General features: G+C 52.4%; 1 protein-coding gene across 1 annotated transcript in view; it reads right to left on the reverse strand.

Annotated features, from left to right (window-relative positions):
• LOC135538759 (protein flightless-1 homolog) overlaps positions 1-15,506 on the reverse strand; it is a gene marked incomplete at its 5' end in the record, with an annotated part of 71,734 nt that overhangs the window by 25,654 nt on the left and 30,574 nt on the right. The window contains 3 exons of the mRNA XM_064964666.1: positions 10,627-10,709; positions 10,807-10,986; positions 13,724-13,828. Of these exons, the coding sequence (XP_064820738.1) occupies positions 10,627-10,709; positions 10,807-10,986; positions 13,724-13,828 (368 nt within the window). The remainder of the gene's footprint in view (positions 1-10,626; positions 10,710-10,806; positions 10,987-13,723; positions 13,829-15,506) is intronic.

A 15,506-nucleotide genomic window follows, 5' to 3' on the forward strand; every position in this document is an offset into this window, starting at 1 on the left:
ACAGTATAGTGTGTACCCCCCCTCCTCCTTACCTGACAGTATAGTGTGTACCCCCCTCCTTACCTGACAGTATAGTGTGGACCCCCCCTTACCTGACAGTATAGTGTGTACCCCCCCCCCCCTTACCTGACAGTATAGTGTGTACCCCCTCCTCCTTACCTGACAGTATAGTGTGTACCCCCTCCTCCTTACCTGACAGTATAGTGTGTACCCCCCCCCCTACCTGACAGTATAGTGTGTACCCCCCCCTTACCTGACAGTATAGTGTGTACCCCCCTTACCTGACAGTATAGTGTGTACCCCCCCCCCCTCCTTACCTGACAGTATAGTGTGTAACCCCCCCCCCTTACCTGACAGTATAGTGTGTACCCCCCCCCCCTTACCTGACAGTATAGTGTGTAACCCCCTCCTCCTTACCTGACAGTATAGTGTGTACCCCCCCTTTACCTGACAGTATAGTGTGGACCCCCCCTCCTCCTTACCTGACAGTATAGTGTGGACCCCCCTCCTTACCTGACAGTATAGTGTGTAACCCCCCTTACCTGACAGTATAGTGTGGACCCCCCCTCCTTACCTGACAGTATAGTGTGTACCCCCCCCCCTTACCTGACAGTATAGTGTGTACCCCCCCCCTCCTTACCTGACAGTATAGTGTGTACCCCCCCCTTACCTGACAGTATAGTGTGGACCCCCCTTACCTGACAGTATAGTGTGGACCCCCTCCTCCTTACCTGACAGTATAGTGTGGACCCCCCCCTTACCTGACAGTATAGTGTGTACCCCCCTTTACCTGACAGTATAGTGTGTACCCCCCACCTCCTTACCTGACAGTATAGTGTGTACCCCCCCTTACCTGACAGTATAGTGTGTACCCCCTCCTTACCTGACAGTATAGTGTGTACCCCCCCTCCTTACCTGACAGTATAGTGTGTACCCCCCCCTTACCTGACAGTATAGTGTGTACCCCCCCCCCTTACCTGACAGTATAGTGTGTACCCCCCCTCCTTACCTGACAGTATAGTGTGTACCCCCCTCCTTACCTGACAGTATAGTGTGGACCCCCCCCTTCCTTACCTGACAGTATAGTGTGTACCCCCCCTCCTTACCTGACAGTATAGTGTGGACCCCCCCCTCCTTACCTGACAGTATAGTGTGTACCCCCCCTCCTTACCTGACAGTATAGTGTGGACCCCCCCTTACCTGACAGTATAGTGTGTACCCCCCCTCCTTACCTGACAGTATAGTGTGGACCCCCCCCCTTACCTGACAGTATAGTGTGTACCCCCCTTACCTGACAGTATAGTGTGGACCCCCCCTTACCTGACAGTATAGTGTGTACCCCCCCTTACCTGACAGTATAGTGTGTACCCCCCTCCTTACCTGACAGTATAGTGTGTACCCCCCTCCTTACCTGACAGTATAGTGTGTACCCCCCTCCTCCTTACCTGACAGTATAGTGTGTACCCCCCCCCCTCCTCCTTACCTGACAGTATAGTGTGTACCCCCCCTCCTCCTCCTCCTTACCTGACAGTATAGTGTGGACCCCCCCCCTTACCTGACAGTATAGTGTGTACCCCCCCCTTACCTGACAGTATAGTGTGGACCCCCCTCCTTACCTGACAGTATAGTGTGTACCCCCCTCCTTACCTGACAGTATAGTGTGTACCCCCCCTCCTCCTTACCTGACAGTATAGTGTGTACCCCCTCCTCCTTACCTGACAGTATAGTGTGTACCCCCCCTGACAGTATAGTGTGACCCCCCCTCCTCCTTACCTGACAGTATAGTGTGGACCCCCCCTTACCTGACAGTATAGTGTGGACCCCCCCCTCCTTACCTGACAGTATAGTGTGGACCCCCCTTACCTGACAGTATAGTGTGGACCCCCCCCCTACCTGACAGTATAGTGTGTACCCCCCCCCCCCTTACCTGACAGTATAGTGTGGACCCCCCCCTACCTGACAGTACCCCCCCCTGACAGTATAGTGTGTACCCCCCCCCCTTACCTGACAGTATAGTGTGGACCCCCCCCTTACCTGACAGTATAGTGTGGACCCCCCCCCTACCTGACAGTATACAGTATAGTGTGTACCCCCCCTTACCTGACAGTATAGTGTGTACCCCCCTTACCTGACAGTATAGTGTGGACCCCCCCCCTTACCTGACAGTATAGTGTGTACCCCCCCCCCTTACCTGACAGTATAGTGTGTACCCCCCCCTTACCTGACAGTATAGTGTGGACCCCCCTCCTTACCTGACCCCCCCCTGACAGTATAGTGTGTACCCCCCCCTTACCTGACAGTATAGTGTGGACCCCCCCCCTGACAGTATAGTGTGTACCTTACCTGACAGTATAGTGTGTACCCCCCCTCCTTACCTGACAGTATAGTGTGTACCCCCCCTCCTTACCTGACAGTATAGTGTGTACCCCCCCTTACCTGACAGTATAGTGTGTACCCCCCTCCTTACCTGACAGTATAGTGTGTACCCCCCCCTTACCTGACAGTATAGTGTGTACCCCCCCTCCTTACCTGACAGTATAGTGTGTACCCCCCCCCTTACCTGACAGTATAGTGTGTACCCCCCCCCCTTACCTGACAGTATAGTGTGTACCCCCCCCCCCTCCTTACCTGACAGTATAGTGTGTACCCCCCTCCTTACCTGACAGTATAGTGTGTACCCCCCCTCCTTACCTGACAGTATAGTGTGTACCCCCCCCTTACCTGACAGTATAGTGTGTACCCCCCCTCCTTACCTGACAGTATAGTGTGTACCCCCCCCTCCTTACCTGACAGTATAGTGTGTACCCCCCCTCCTTACCTGACAGTATAGTGTGGACCCCCCCCCCCTTACCTGACAGTATAGTGTGTACCCCCCCCTTACCTGACAGTATAGTGTGGACCCCCCCTCCCCCTTACCTGACAGTATAGTGTGTACCCCCCCTGACAGTATAGTGTGGACCCCCCCTCCTTACCTGACAGTATAGTGTGGACCCCCCCCTTACCTGACAGTATAGTGTGGACCCCCCCCCTCCTTACCTGACAGTATAGTGTGTACCCCCCCCCTTACCTGACAGTATAGTGTGGACCCCCCCCCAGTATAGTGTGGACCCCCCTACCTGACAGTATAGTGTGGACCCCCCCTTACCTGACAGTATAGTGTGGACCCCCCCCTTACCTGACAGTATAGTGTGGACCCCCCCCCCTGACAGTATAGTGTGTTACCTGACAGTATAGTGTGGACCCCCCTCCCTTACCTGACAGTATAGTGTGGACCCCCCCCTTACCTTACCTGACAGTATAGTGTGTGACAGTATAGTGTGTACCCCCCCCCCTACCTGACAGTATAGTGTGGACCCCCCTCCTTACCTGACAGTATAGTGTGTACCCCCCCCCTTACCTGACAGTATAGTGTGGACCCCCCCTGACAGTATAGTGTGGACCCCCCCCCCTACCTGACAGTATAGTGTGTACCCCCCCTTACCTGACAGTATAGTGTGGACCCCCCCTTACCTGACAGTATAGTGTGGACCCCCCCTTACCTGACAGTATAGTGTGTACCCCCCCCCCCTACCTGACAGTATAGTGTGGACCCCCCTTACCTGACAGTATAGTGTGGACCCCCCCCCTGACAGTATAGTGTGTACCCCCCTTACCTGACAGTATAGTGTGTACCCCCCTTACCTTACCTGACAGTATAGTGTGTACCCCCCCCCCTTACCTGACAGTATAGTGTGGACCCCCCCCCCCTTACCTGACAGTATAGTGTGTACCCCCCCTTACCTGACAGTATAGTGTGTACCCCCCTTACCTGACAGTATAGTGTGTACCCCCCCCCCCTTACCTGACAGTATAGTGTGTACCCCCCCCCCTTACCTGACAGTATAGTGTGTACCCCCCCTCCTTACCTGACAGTATAGTGTGTACCCCCCCTTACCTGACAGTATAGTGTGTACCCCCCCCCCCCTACCTGACAGTATAGTGTGTACCCCCCTCCTTACCTGACAGTATAGTGTGTACCCCCCCCCTCCCTTACCTGACAGTATAGTGTGTACCCCCCCCCCCTCCTTACCTGACTATACCTGACAGTATAGTGTGGACTTAGTATACGTGTGTGTACCCCCTGACAGTATAGTGTGTACCCCCCTTACCTGACAGTATAGTGTGTACCCCCCCCTTACCTGACAGTATAGTGTGTACCCCCCCCTGACAGTATAGTGTGTACCCCCCCCCCCCTACCTGACAGTATAGTGTGTACCCCCCCTTACCTGACAGTATAGTGTGTACCCCCTTACCTGACAGTATAGTGTGTACCCCCCCCCTTACCTGACAGTATAGTGTGGACCCCCCCCCCTTACCTGACAGTATAGTGTGGACCCCCCTCCTTACCTGACAGTATAGTGTGGACCCCCCCCCCTTACCTGACAGTATAGTGTGGACCCCCCCCCCTTACCTGACAGTATAGTGTGTACCCCCCCCCTTACCTGACAGTATAGTGTGTACCCCCCCCTTACCTGACAGTATAGTGTGTACCCCCCCTTACCTGACAGTATAGTGTGGACCCCCCTTACCTGACAGTATAGTGTGGACCCCCTTACCTGACAGTATAGTGTGGACCCCCCCCCCCCTACCTGACAGTATAGTGTGGACCCCCCCCCCTCCCTGACTTACCTGACAGTATAGTGTGGACCCCCCCCCCCTTACCTGACAGTATAGTGTGTACCCCCCTCCTTACCTGACAGTATAGTGTGGACCCCCCCTTACCTGACAGTATAGTGTGGACCCCCCCCCTTACCTGACAGTATAGTGTGTACCCCCCCCCTGACAGTATACCCCCTGACAGTATAGTGTGTACCCCCCCCCTTACCTGACAGTATAGTGTGTACCCCCCCCCTCCCTTACCTGACAGTATAGTGTGTACCCCCCCCCTTACCCCCCCCCTTACCTGACAGTATAGTGTGTACCCCCCCTTACCTGACAGTATAGTGTGGACCCCCCCCTCCTTACCTGACAGTATAGTGTGGACCCCCCCTGACAGTATAGTGTGTACCCCCCCCTTACCTGACAGTATAGTGTGGACCCCCCCTCCTTACCTGACAGTATAGTGTGTACCCCCCCCCTCCTTACCTGACAGTATAGTGTGGACCCCCCCCCTTACCTGACACATAGTACCCCCCCCCTTACCTGACAGTATAGTGTACCCCCCCCCCTGACAGTATAGTGTGGACCCCCTCCTTACCTGACAGTATAGTGTGTACCCCCCTCCTTACCTGACAGTATAGTGTGTACCCCCCCCCCCTACCTGACAGTATAGTGTGGACCCCCCCTCCTTACCTGACAGTATAGTGTGTACCCCCCTTACCTGACAGTATAGTGTGGACCCCCCCCTTACCTGACAGTATAGTGTGTACCCCCCCCCTTACCTGACAGTATAGTGTGTACCCCCCCCTTACCTGACAGTATAGTGTGTACCCCCCCTTACCTGACAGTATAGTGTGGACCCCCCCCTTTACCTGACAGTATAGTGTGGACCCCCCCCCCTTACCTTACTAGTGTGGACCCCCCCTCCTCCTTACCTGACAGTATAGTGTGTACCCCCCCTTACCTTACCTGACAGTATAGTGTGTACCCCCCCCTTTACCTGACAGTATAGTGTGGACCCCCCCCCCCCCTTACCTGACAGTATAGTGTGTCCTTACCTGACCCCCCTTACCTGACAGTATAGTGTGTACCCCCCCCTTACCTGACAGTATAGTGTGTACCCCCCCCCCTTACCTGACAGTATAGTGTACCCCCCCCCACCTGACAGTATAGTGTGTACCCCCCCCCTTACCTGACAGTATAGTGTGTACCTGACAGTATAGTGTGGACCCCCCCCTTACCTGACAGTATAGTGTGTACCCCCCCCTTACCTGACAGTATAGTGTGGACCCCCCCCCCTTACCTGACCCCCCTTACCTGACAGTATAGTGTGTACCCCCCCCCTTACCTGACAGTATAGTGTGTACCCCCCCCCCCTCCTTACCTGACAGTATAGTGTGGACCCCCCCCCTTACCTGACAGTATAGTGTGGACCCCCCCTTACCTGACAGTATAGTGTGTACCCCCCCCTTACCTGACAGTATAGTGTGTACCCCCCCCCTTACCTGACAGTATAGTGTGTACCCCCCCCCTTACCTGACAGTATAGTGTGTACCCCCCCCCCTTACCTGACAGTATAGTGTGTACCCCCCTTACCTGACAGTATAGTGTGTACCCCCCCCCTTACCTGACAGTATAGTGTGGACCCCCCCCTCCTTACCTGACAGTATAGTGTGTTACCCCCCCCCTTACCTGACAGTATAGTGTGTACCCCCCCCCCTTACCTGACAGTATAGTGTGTCCCCCCCCCCCTTACCTGACAGTATAGTGTGGACAGTATAGTGTGTACCCCCCCTTACCTGACAGTATAGTGTGTACCCCCCCCCCTTACCTGACAGTATAGTGTGTACCCCCCCTTACCTGACAGTATAGTGTGTACCCCCCCCCCCCTTACCTGACAGTATAGTGTGGACCCCCCCTTACCTGACCCCCCTTACCTGACAGTATAGTGTTACCTGACAGTATAGTGTACCCCCAGTATAGTGTGTACCCTTACCTGACAGTATAGTGTGTACCCCCCCCTGACAGTATAGTGTGTACCCCCCCTTACCTGACAGTATAGTGTGTACCCCCCTTACCTGACAGTATAGTGTGTACCCCCCTTACCTGACAGTATAGTGTGGACCCCCCCCCCTACCTGACAGTATAGTGTGTACCCCCCCTTACCTGACAGTTACCTGACAGTATAGTGTGTGACCCCCCCCCTGACAGTATAGTGTGGACCCCCCCCCCTACCTGACAGTATAGTGTGTACCCCCCCCCCCCTTACCTGACAGTATAGTGTGGACCCCCCCCCTCCTTACCTGACAGTATAGTGTGTACCCCCCCCTTACCCCCCTGACAGTATAGTGTGTACCCCCTTACCTGACAGTATAGTGTGTACCCCCCCTTACCTGACAGTATAGTGTGTACCCCCCCCCTTACCTGACAGTATAGTGTGTACCCCCCCCCTTACCTGACAGTATAGTGTGTACCCCCCCCCTTTACCTGACAGTATAGTGTGGACCCCCCCCCCCTTACCTGACAGTATAGTGTGTACCCCCCTTACCTGACAGTATAGTGTGTACCCCCCCTTACCTGACAGTATAGTGTGTACCCCCCCCCCCTTACCTGACAGTATAGTGTGTACCTTACCCCCCCCCTTACCTGACAGTATAGTGTGGACCCCCCCCCTTACCTGACAGTATAGTGTGTACCCCCCCCCCTTACCTGACAGTATAGTGTGTACCCCCCCCCCCTTACCTGACAGTATAGTGTGGACCCCCCTTTACCTGACAGTATAGTGTGTACCCCCCCAGTATAGTGTGTACCCCCCCCCCTACCTGACAGTATAGTGTGTACCCCCCTGACAGTATAGTGTAGTACCCCCTGACAGTATAGTGTGTACCCCCCCCTTACCTGACAGTATAGTGTGGACCCCCCCCTTACCTGACAGTATAGTGTGTACCCCCCCCTGACAGTATAGTGTGGACCCCCCTCCTTACCTGACAGTATAGTGTGTACCCCCCCCCCTACCTGACAGTATAGTGTGACCCCCCTACCTGACAGTATAGTGTGGACCCCCCCCCCTTACCTGACAGTATAGTGTGTACCCCCCCTCCTTACCTGACAGTATAGTGTGTACCCCCCCCCTCTCCTTACCTGACAGTATAGTGTGTACCCCCCCTTACCTGACAGTATAGTGTGTACCCCCCCTCCTTACCTGACAGTATAGTGTGTACCCCCTCCTTACCTGACAGTATAGTGTGTACCCCCCCCTCCTGACAGTATAGTGTGTACCTGACAGTATAGTGTGTACCCCCCCCTTACCTGACAGTATAGTGTGTACCCCCCCTCCTTACCTGACAGTATAGTGTGTACCCCCCTCCTTACCTGACAGTATAGTGTGTACCCCCCCTCCTTACCTGACAGTATAGTGTGTACCCCCCCTTACCTGACAGTATAGTGTGTACCCCCCCCCTTACCTGACAGTATAGTGTGTACCCCCCCCTTACCTGACAGTATAGTGTGTACCCCCCTGACAGTATAGTGTGTACCCCCTGACAGTATAGTGTGTACCCCCCCCTGACAGTATACCCCCCTGACAGTATAGTGTGGACCCCCCCCCCCCCCCCCTTACCTGACAGTATAGTGTGTACCCCCCTCCTTACCTACATTTACATTACATTTAAGTAATTTAGCAGACGCTCTTATCCAGAGCGACTTACAAATTGGTGAATTCACCTTCATCACTATACAGATCAAAACAGCCCACCGAGAACACACACCATCATCATCACTATACAGATCAAAACACCCCATAATGACCCAATACCCCACAATGACATAATGACTCAATAACCCATAATGACATAATGACCCAATACCCCATAATGACCCAATACCCCATAATGACTCAATACCCAATAATGACTCAATATCCAATAATGACTCAATACCCCATAGTGACACAATACCCCATAGTGACTCAATACCCCATAATGACACAATACCCCATAATGACACAATACCCCATAATGACACACTACCCATAATGACACAATACCCCATAATGACCCAATACCCCATAATGACTCAATACCCCATAATGACTCAATACCCCATAATGATTCAATACCCCATAATGACTCAATACCCCATAATGACTCATTATCCAATAATGACTCAATACCCCATAGTGACACAATACCCCATAGTGACACAATACCCCATAGTGACACAATACCCCATAATGACATAATGACACAATACCCCATAATGACACACTACCCATAATGACACACTACCCATAATGACTCAATACCCCACAATGACCCAATACCCCACAATGACCCAATACCCCACAATGACTCAATACCCCATAATGACTCAATACCCCATAATGACTCAATACCCCATAATGACTCAATACCCCATAATGACTCAATACCCCATAATGACTCAATACCCCATAATGACTCAATACCCCATAGTGACACAATACCCCATAGTGACACAATACCCCATAATGACCCAATACCCCATAATGACTCAATACCCCATAATGACTCAATACCCCATAATGACTCAATACCCCATAATGACTCAATACCCCATAATGACTCAATACCCCATAATGACTCAATACCCCATAATGACTCAATACCCCATAATGACTCAATACCCCATAGTGACACAATACCCCATAGTGACACAATACCCCATAGTGACACAATACCCCATAATGACACAATACCCCATAATGACCCAATACCCCATAATGACCCAATACCCCATAATGACTCAATACCCCATAATGACTCAATACCCCATAATGACTCAATACCCCATAATGACTCAATATCCAATAATGACTCAATACCCAATAATGACTCAATACCCCATAGTGACTCAATACCCCATAGTGACTCAATACCCCATAGTGACTCAATACCCCATAGTGACTCAATACCCCATAGTGACTCAATACCCCATAGTGACTCAATACCCCATAATGACCCAATACCCCATAATGACCCAATACCCCATAATGACCCAATACCCCATAATGACCCAATACCCCATAATGACCCAATACCCCATAATGACCCAATACCCCATAATGACCCAATACCCCATAATGACCCAATACCCCATAATGACACAATACCCCATAATGACCCAATACCCCATAATGACCCAATACCCCATAATGACTCAATACCCCATAATGACCCAATACCCCATAATGACCCAATACCCCATAATGACCCAATACCCCATAATGACTCAATACCCCATAATGACTCAATACCCCATAATGACTCAATACCCCATAATGACACACTACCCCATAATGACTCAATACCCCATAATGACTCAATACCCCATAATGACTCAATACCCCATAATGACACAATACCCCATAATGACACAATGACACACTACCCCATAATGACTCAATACCCCATAATGACACAATACCCCATAATGACACAATACCCCATAATGACTCAATACCCCATAATGACTCAATACCCAATAATGACTCAATACCCCATAATGACTCAATACCCAATAATGACATAATGACTCAATACCCCATAATGACACACTACCCCGTAATGACTCAATACCCCATAGTGACACAATACCCCATAATGACATAATGGCTCAATACCCCATAATGACTCAATACCCCACAATGTCAAAGTGAAAACAGGTTTTTAGAAATGTTTGCAAATCTATAAGAAATGTGTGAGCTCGTGCATGTGTGTGTCGGTGTGTGTGCATACCTGACAGTATAGTGTGTACCCCCCCTCCTTACCTGACAGTATAGTGTGTACCCCCCCCCTCCTTACCTGACAGTATAGTGTGTACCCCCCTTACCTGACAGTATAGTGTGTACCCCCCCCCCCTTACCTGACAGTATAGTGTGGACCCCCCCCCTTACCTGACAGTATAGTGTGTACCCCCCTTACCTGACAGTATAGTGTGTACCCCCCTTACCTGACAGTATAGTGTGTGTCCTCCACAGTATAGAAGCCGCTGGCGGTCCCCCCCTCAATGTAGGAGATGTCATTTTCAAACACCTGGTGGGGCAGAAGAGTTCGCAAGGTTTTCTCCAGGCCGTCTGTCAATTAGTGTGTGTGTGTGTGAGTGTGTGTGTGTGTGAGCGTGTGGACCTACAGCGCTGAACTCCTCGGACTCGTCTCCCATCTCCTCTCTGATGGTTCGACACTCCGCCCCCAGGTAGTTACGGAGGTTGACGGCGTGGATGGCAGACCCCGCCTTCTTATCCAGCGTAGCTTCCTGACCGATCCAGTAGAATATCTGCCAGTTCAGGGCTCCGTTGTCGTCCAGGAACGTCTGGGGGGTAGAGGAGGGGTGGGTTCAGAGGAGGGGGAGGAGGAAGGGGGGTAGAGGAGGGGTGGGGGGGTTCAGAGGAGAGGTGGGAGGAGGGGGTAGAGGAGGGTTGGGGGATTAGAGGAGGGGTAGGAGGGGTGGGGGAGGAGGAGTAGAGGAGGGAGAGGTGGGGGGTAGAGGAGGAGAGGGGGGGGAGGAGGAGTAGAGGAGGAGAGGGGGGGAGGAGTAGTAGAGGAGGAGAGGGAGTTGGAGGTTACTACATAGCAGTACAATACGAAATCATATGTTGTCTCATGGAAATGAGGCTTCACTGTGTGGTGTTCCGTACAGACTAACTGCTCGTCCCTACAGTAGACACTATTAAACCAGTCACCTTACAGGGCAAACCTCTACAGCACTGTGCTGCTAGCTAGCATGTTCTCTATTCACATTACAGGACAAACCTCTACAGCACTGTGCTGCTAGCTAGCATGTTCTCCATTCACATTACAGGACAAACCTCTACAGTACTGTGCTGCTAGCTAGCATGTTCTCTATTCACCTTACAGGACAAACCTCTACAGCACTGAGCTGCTAGCTAGCATGTTCTCCATTCACATTACAGGACAAACCTCTACAGTACTGTGCTGCTAGCTAGCATGTTCTCTATTCACCTTACAGGACAAACCTCTACAGCACTGTGCTGCTAGCTAGCATGTTCTCCATTCACATTACAGGACAAACCTCTACAGTACTGTGCTGCTAGCTAGCATGTTCTCTATTCACATTACAGGACAAACCTCTACAGCACTGTGCTGCTAGCTAGCATGTTCTCCATTCACATTACAGGACAAACCTCTACAGTACTGTGCTGCTAGCTAGCATGTTCTCCATTCACATTACAGGGCAAACCTCGACAGCACTGTGCTGCTAGCTAGCATGTTCTCTATTCACATTACAGGACAAACCTCTACAGTACTGTGCTGCTAGCTAGCATGTTCTCTATTCACATTACAGGGCAAACCTCTACAGTACTGTGCTGCTAGCTAGCATGTTCTCTATTCACATTACAGGACAAACCTCTACAGTACTGTGCTGCTAGCTAGCATGTTCTCTATTCACATTACAGGGCAAACCTCTACAGTACTGTGCTGCTGGCTAGCATGGTATTTTCCAGTACGGAGGGTGATTAACCAGGCCTGACCCGTACAGATTAACCAGGCCTGACCCGTACAGATTAACCAGGCCAGACCCGTACAGATTAACCAGGCCTGACCCGTACAGATGTGTGTGTTACCTTGAGGATGATGTAACAGTGTGCGTGTGTGTTACCTTGAGGATGATGTAGCAGTGTGTGTGTTACCTTGAGGATGATGTAGCAGTGTGTGTGTTACCTTGAGGATGATGTAGCAGTGTGTGTGTTACCTTGAGGATGATGTAGCAGTGTGTGTGTTACCTTGAGGATGATGTAGCAGTGTGTGTGTTACCTTGAGGATGATGTAGCAGTGTGTGTGTTACCTTGAGGATGATGTAGCAGTGTGTGTGTTACCTTGAGGATGATGTAGCAGTGTGTGTGTTACCTTGAGGATGATGTAGCAGTGTGTGTGTTACCTTGAGGATGATGTAGCAGTGTGTGTGTTACCTTGAGGATGATGTAGCAGTGTGTGTGTTACCTTGAGGATGATGTAGCAGTGTGTGTGTTACCTTGAGGATGATGTAGCAGTGTGTGTGTTACCTTGAGGATGATGTAGCAGTGTGTGTGTTACCTTGAGGATGATGTAGCAGTGTGTGTGTTACCTTGAGGATGATGTAGCAGTGTGTGTGTTACCTTGAGGATGATGTAGCAGTGTGTGTGTTACCTTGAGGATGATGTAGCAGTGTGTGTGTTACCTTGAGGATGATGTAGCAGTGTGTGTGTTACCTTGAGGATGATGTAGCAGTGTGTGTGTTACCTTGAGGATGATGTAGCAGTGTGTTACCTTGAGGATGATGTAGCAGTGTGTTACCTTGAGGATGATGTAGCAGTGTGTTACCTTGAGGATGATGTAGCAGTGTGTGTGTTACCTTGAGGATGATGTAGCAGTGTGTGTGTTACCTTGAGGATGATGTAGCAGTGTGTGTGTTACCTTGAGGATGATGTAGCAGTGTGTGTGTTACCTTGAGGATGATGTAGCAGTGTGTGTGTTACCTTGAGGATGATGTAGCAGTGTGTGTGTTACCTTGAGGATGATGTAGCAGTGTGTGTGTTACCTTGAGGATGATGTAGCAGTGTGTGTGTTACCTTGAGGATGATGTAGCAGTGTGTGTGTTACCTTGAGGATGATGTAGCAGTGTGTGTGTTACCTTGAGGATGATGTAGCAGTGTGTTTGTTACCTTGAGGATGATGTAGCAGTGTGTGTGTTACCTTGAGGATGATGTAGCAGTGTGTGTGTTACCTTGAGGATGATGTAGCAGTGTGTTACCTTGAGGATGATGTAGCAGTGTGTGTGTTACCTTGAGGATGATGTAGCAGTGTGTTACCTTGAGGATGATGTAGCAGTGTGTGTGTTACCTTGAGGATGATGTAGCAGTGTGTGTGTTACCTTGAGGATGATGTAGCAGTGTGTGTGTTACCTTGAGGATGATGTAGCAGTGTGTGTGTTACCTTGAGGATGATGTAGCAGTGTGTGTGTTACCTTGAGGATGATGTAGCAGTGTGTGTGTTACCTTGAGGATGATGTAGCAGTGTGTTACCTTGAGGATGATGTAGCAGTGTGTTACCTTGAGGATGATGTAGCAGTCAGCCTCGTAGAACTTCCCCTGGAACGCCTCGTCTACCTGCATCGGAACAAAGTTCTCTATCTGCCACACAAACACACCAGGAACCTACACACACACACACACACACACAGCAAAGTTAGAACAGTACAACTGCACACACACACACCCCTATCAGATAAGAGCCATCATGGAGACATCTACCCCCCCCCCGACGACGGCCTACCGGGGAACAGGGGGTTAACTGCCTTGTTCAGGGGCAGGACGACGGCCTACCGGGGAACAGGGGGTTAACTGCCTTGTTCAGGGGCAGGACGACGGCCAACCGGGGAGCAGTGGGTTAACTGCCTTGTTCAGGGGCAGGACGACGGCCTACCAGGGAACAGGGGGTTAACTGCCTTGTTCAGGGGCAGGACGACGGCCTACCGGGGAACAGTGGGTTAACTGCCTTGTTCAGGGGCAGGACGACGGCCTACCGGGGAACAGTGGGTTAACTGCCTTGTTCAGGGGCAGGACGACGGCCTACCGGGGAGCAGTGGGTTAACTGCCTTGTTCAGGGGCAGGACGACGGCCTACCGGGGAACAGGGGTTAACTGCCTTGTTCAGGGGCAGGACGACGGCCTACCGGGGAACAGTGGGTTAACTGCCTTGTTCAGGGGCAGGACGACGGCCTACCGGGGAGCAGTGGGTTAACTGCCTTGTTCAGGGGCAGGACGACGGCCAACCGGGGAACAGGGGGTTAACTGCCTTGTTCAGGGGCAGGACGACGGCCTACCGGGGAACAGGGGGTTAACTGCCTTGTTCAGGGGCAGGACGACGGCCTACCGGGGAGCAGTGGGTTAACTGCCTTGTTCAGGGGCAGGACGACGGCCTACCGGGGAGCAGTGGGTTAACTGCCTTGTTCAGGGGCAGGACGACGGCCTACCGGGGAGCAGTGGGCTAACTGCCTTGTTCAGGGGCAGGACGACGGCCTACCGGGGAGCAGTGGGTTAACTGCCTTGTTCAGGGGCAGGACGACGGCCTTGTTCAGGGGCAGGACGACGGCCAACCGGGGAACAGTGGGTTAACTGCCTTGTTCAGGGGCAGGACGACGGCCTACCGGGGAGCAGTGGGTTAACTGCCTTGTTCAGGGGCAGGACGACGGCCTACCGGGGAGCAGTGGGTTAACTGCCTTGTTCAGGGGCAGGACGACGGCCTACCGGGGAGCAGTGGGTTAACTGCCTTGTTCAGGGGCAGGACGACGGCCTACCGGGGAACAACTGCCTTGTTCAGGGGCAGGACGACGGCCAACCGGGGAACAGTGGGTTAACTGCCTTGTTCAGGGGCAGGACGACGGCCTACCGGGGAGCAGTGGGTTAACTGCCTTGTTCAGGGGCAGGACGACGGCCTACCGGGGAGCAGTGGGTTAACTGCCTTGTTCAGGGGCAGGACGACGGCCTACCGGGGAACAGGGGGTTAACTGCCTTGTTCAGGGGCAGGACGACGGCCTACCGGGGAACAGGGGGTTAACTGCCTTGTTCAGGGGCAGGACGACGGCCAACCGGGGAACAGGGGGTTACCTGCCTTGTTCAGGGGCAGGACGACGGCCTACCGGGGAGCAGTGGGTTAACTGCCTTGTTCAGGGGCAGGACGACGGCCTACCGGGGAGCAGTGGGTTAACTGCCTTGTTCAGGGGCAGGACGACGGCCTACCGGGGAGCAGTGGGTTAACTGCCTTGTTCAGGGGCAGGACGACGGCCTACCGGGGAACAGTGGGTTAACTGCCTTGTTCGGGGGCAGGACGACGG

This window comes from Oncorhynchus masou, unplaced genomic scaffold, assembly GCF_036934945.1.
Source record: "Oncorhynchus masou masou isolate Uvic2021 unplaced genomic scaffold, UVic_Omas_1.1 unplaced_scaffold_181, whole genome shotgun sequence".
Classification (NCBI taxonomy): Eukaryota; Metazoa; Chordata; class Actinopteri; order Salmoniformes; family Salmonidae; genus Oncorhynchus; species Oncorhynchus masou.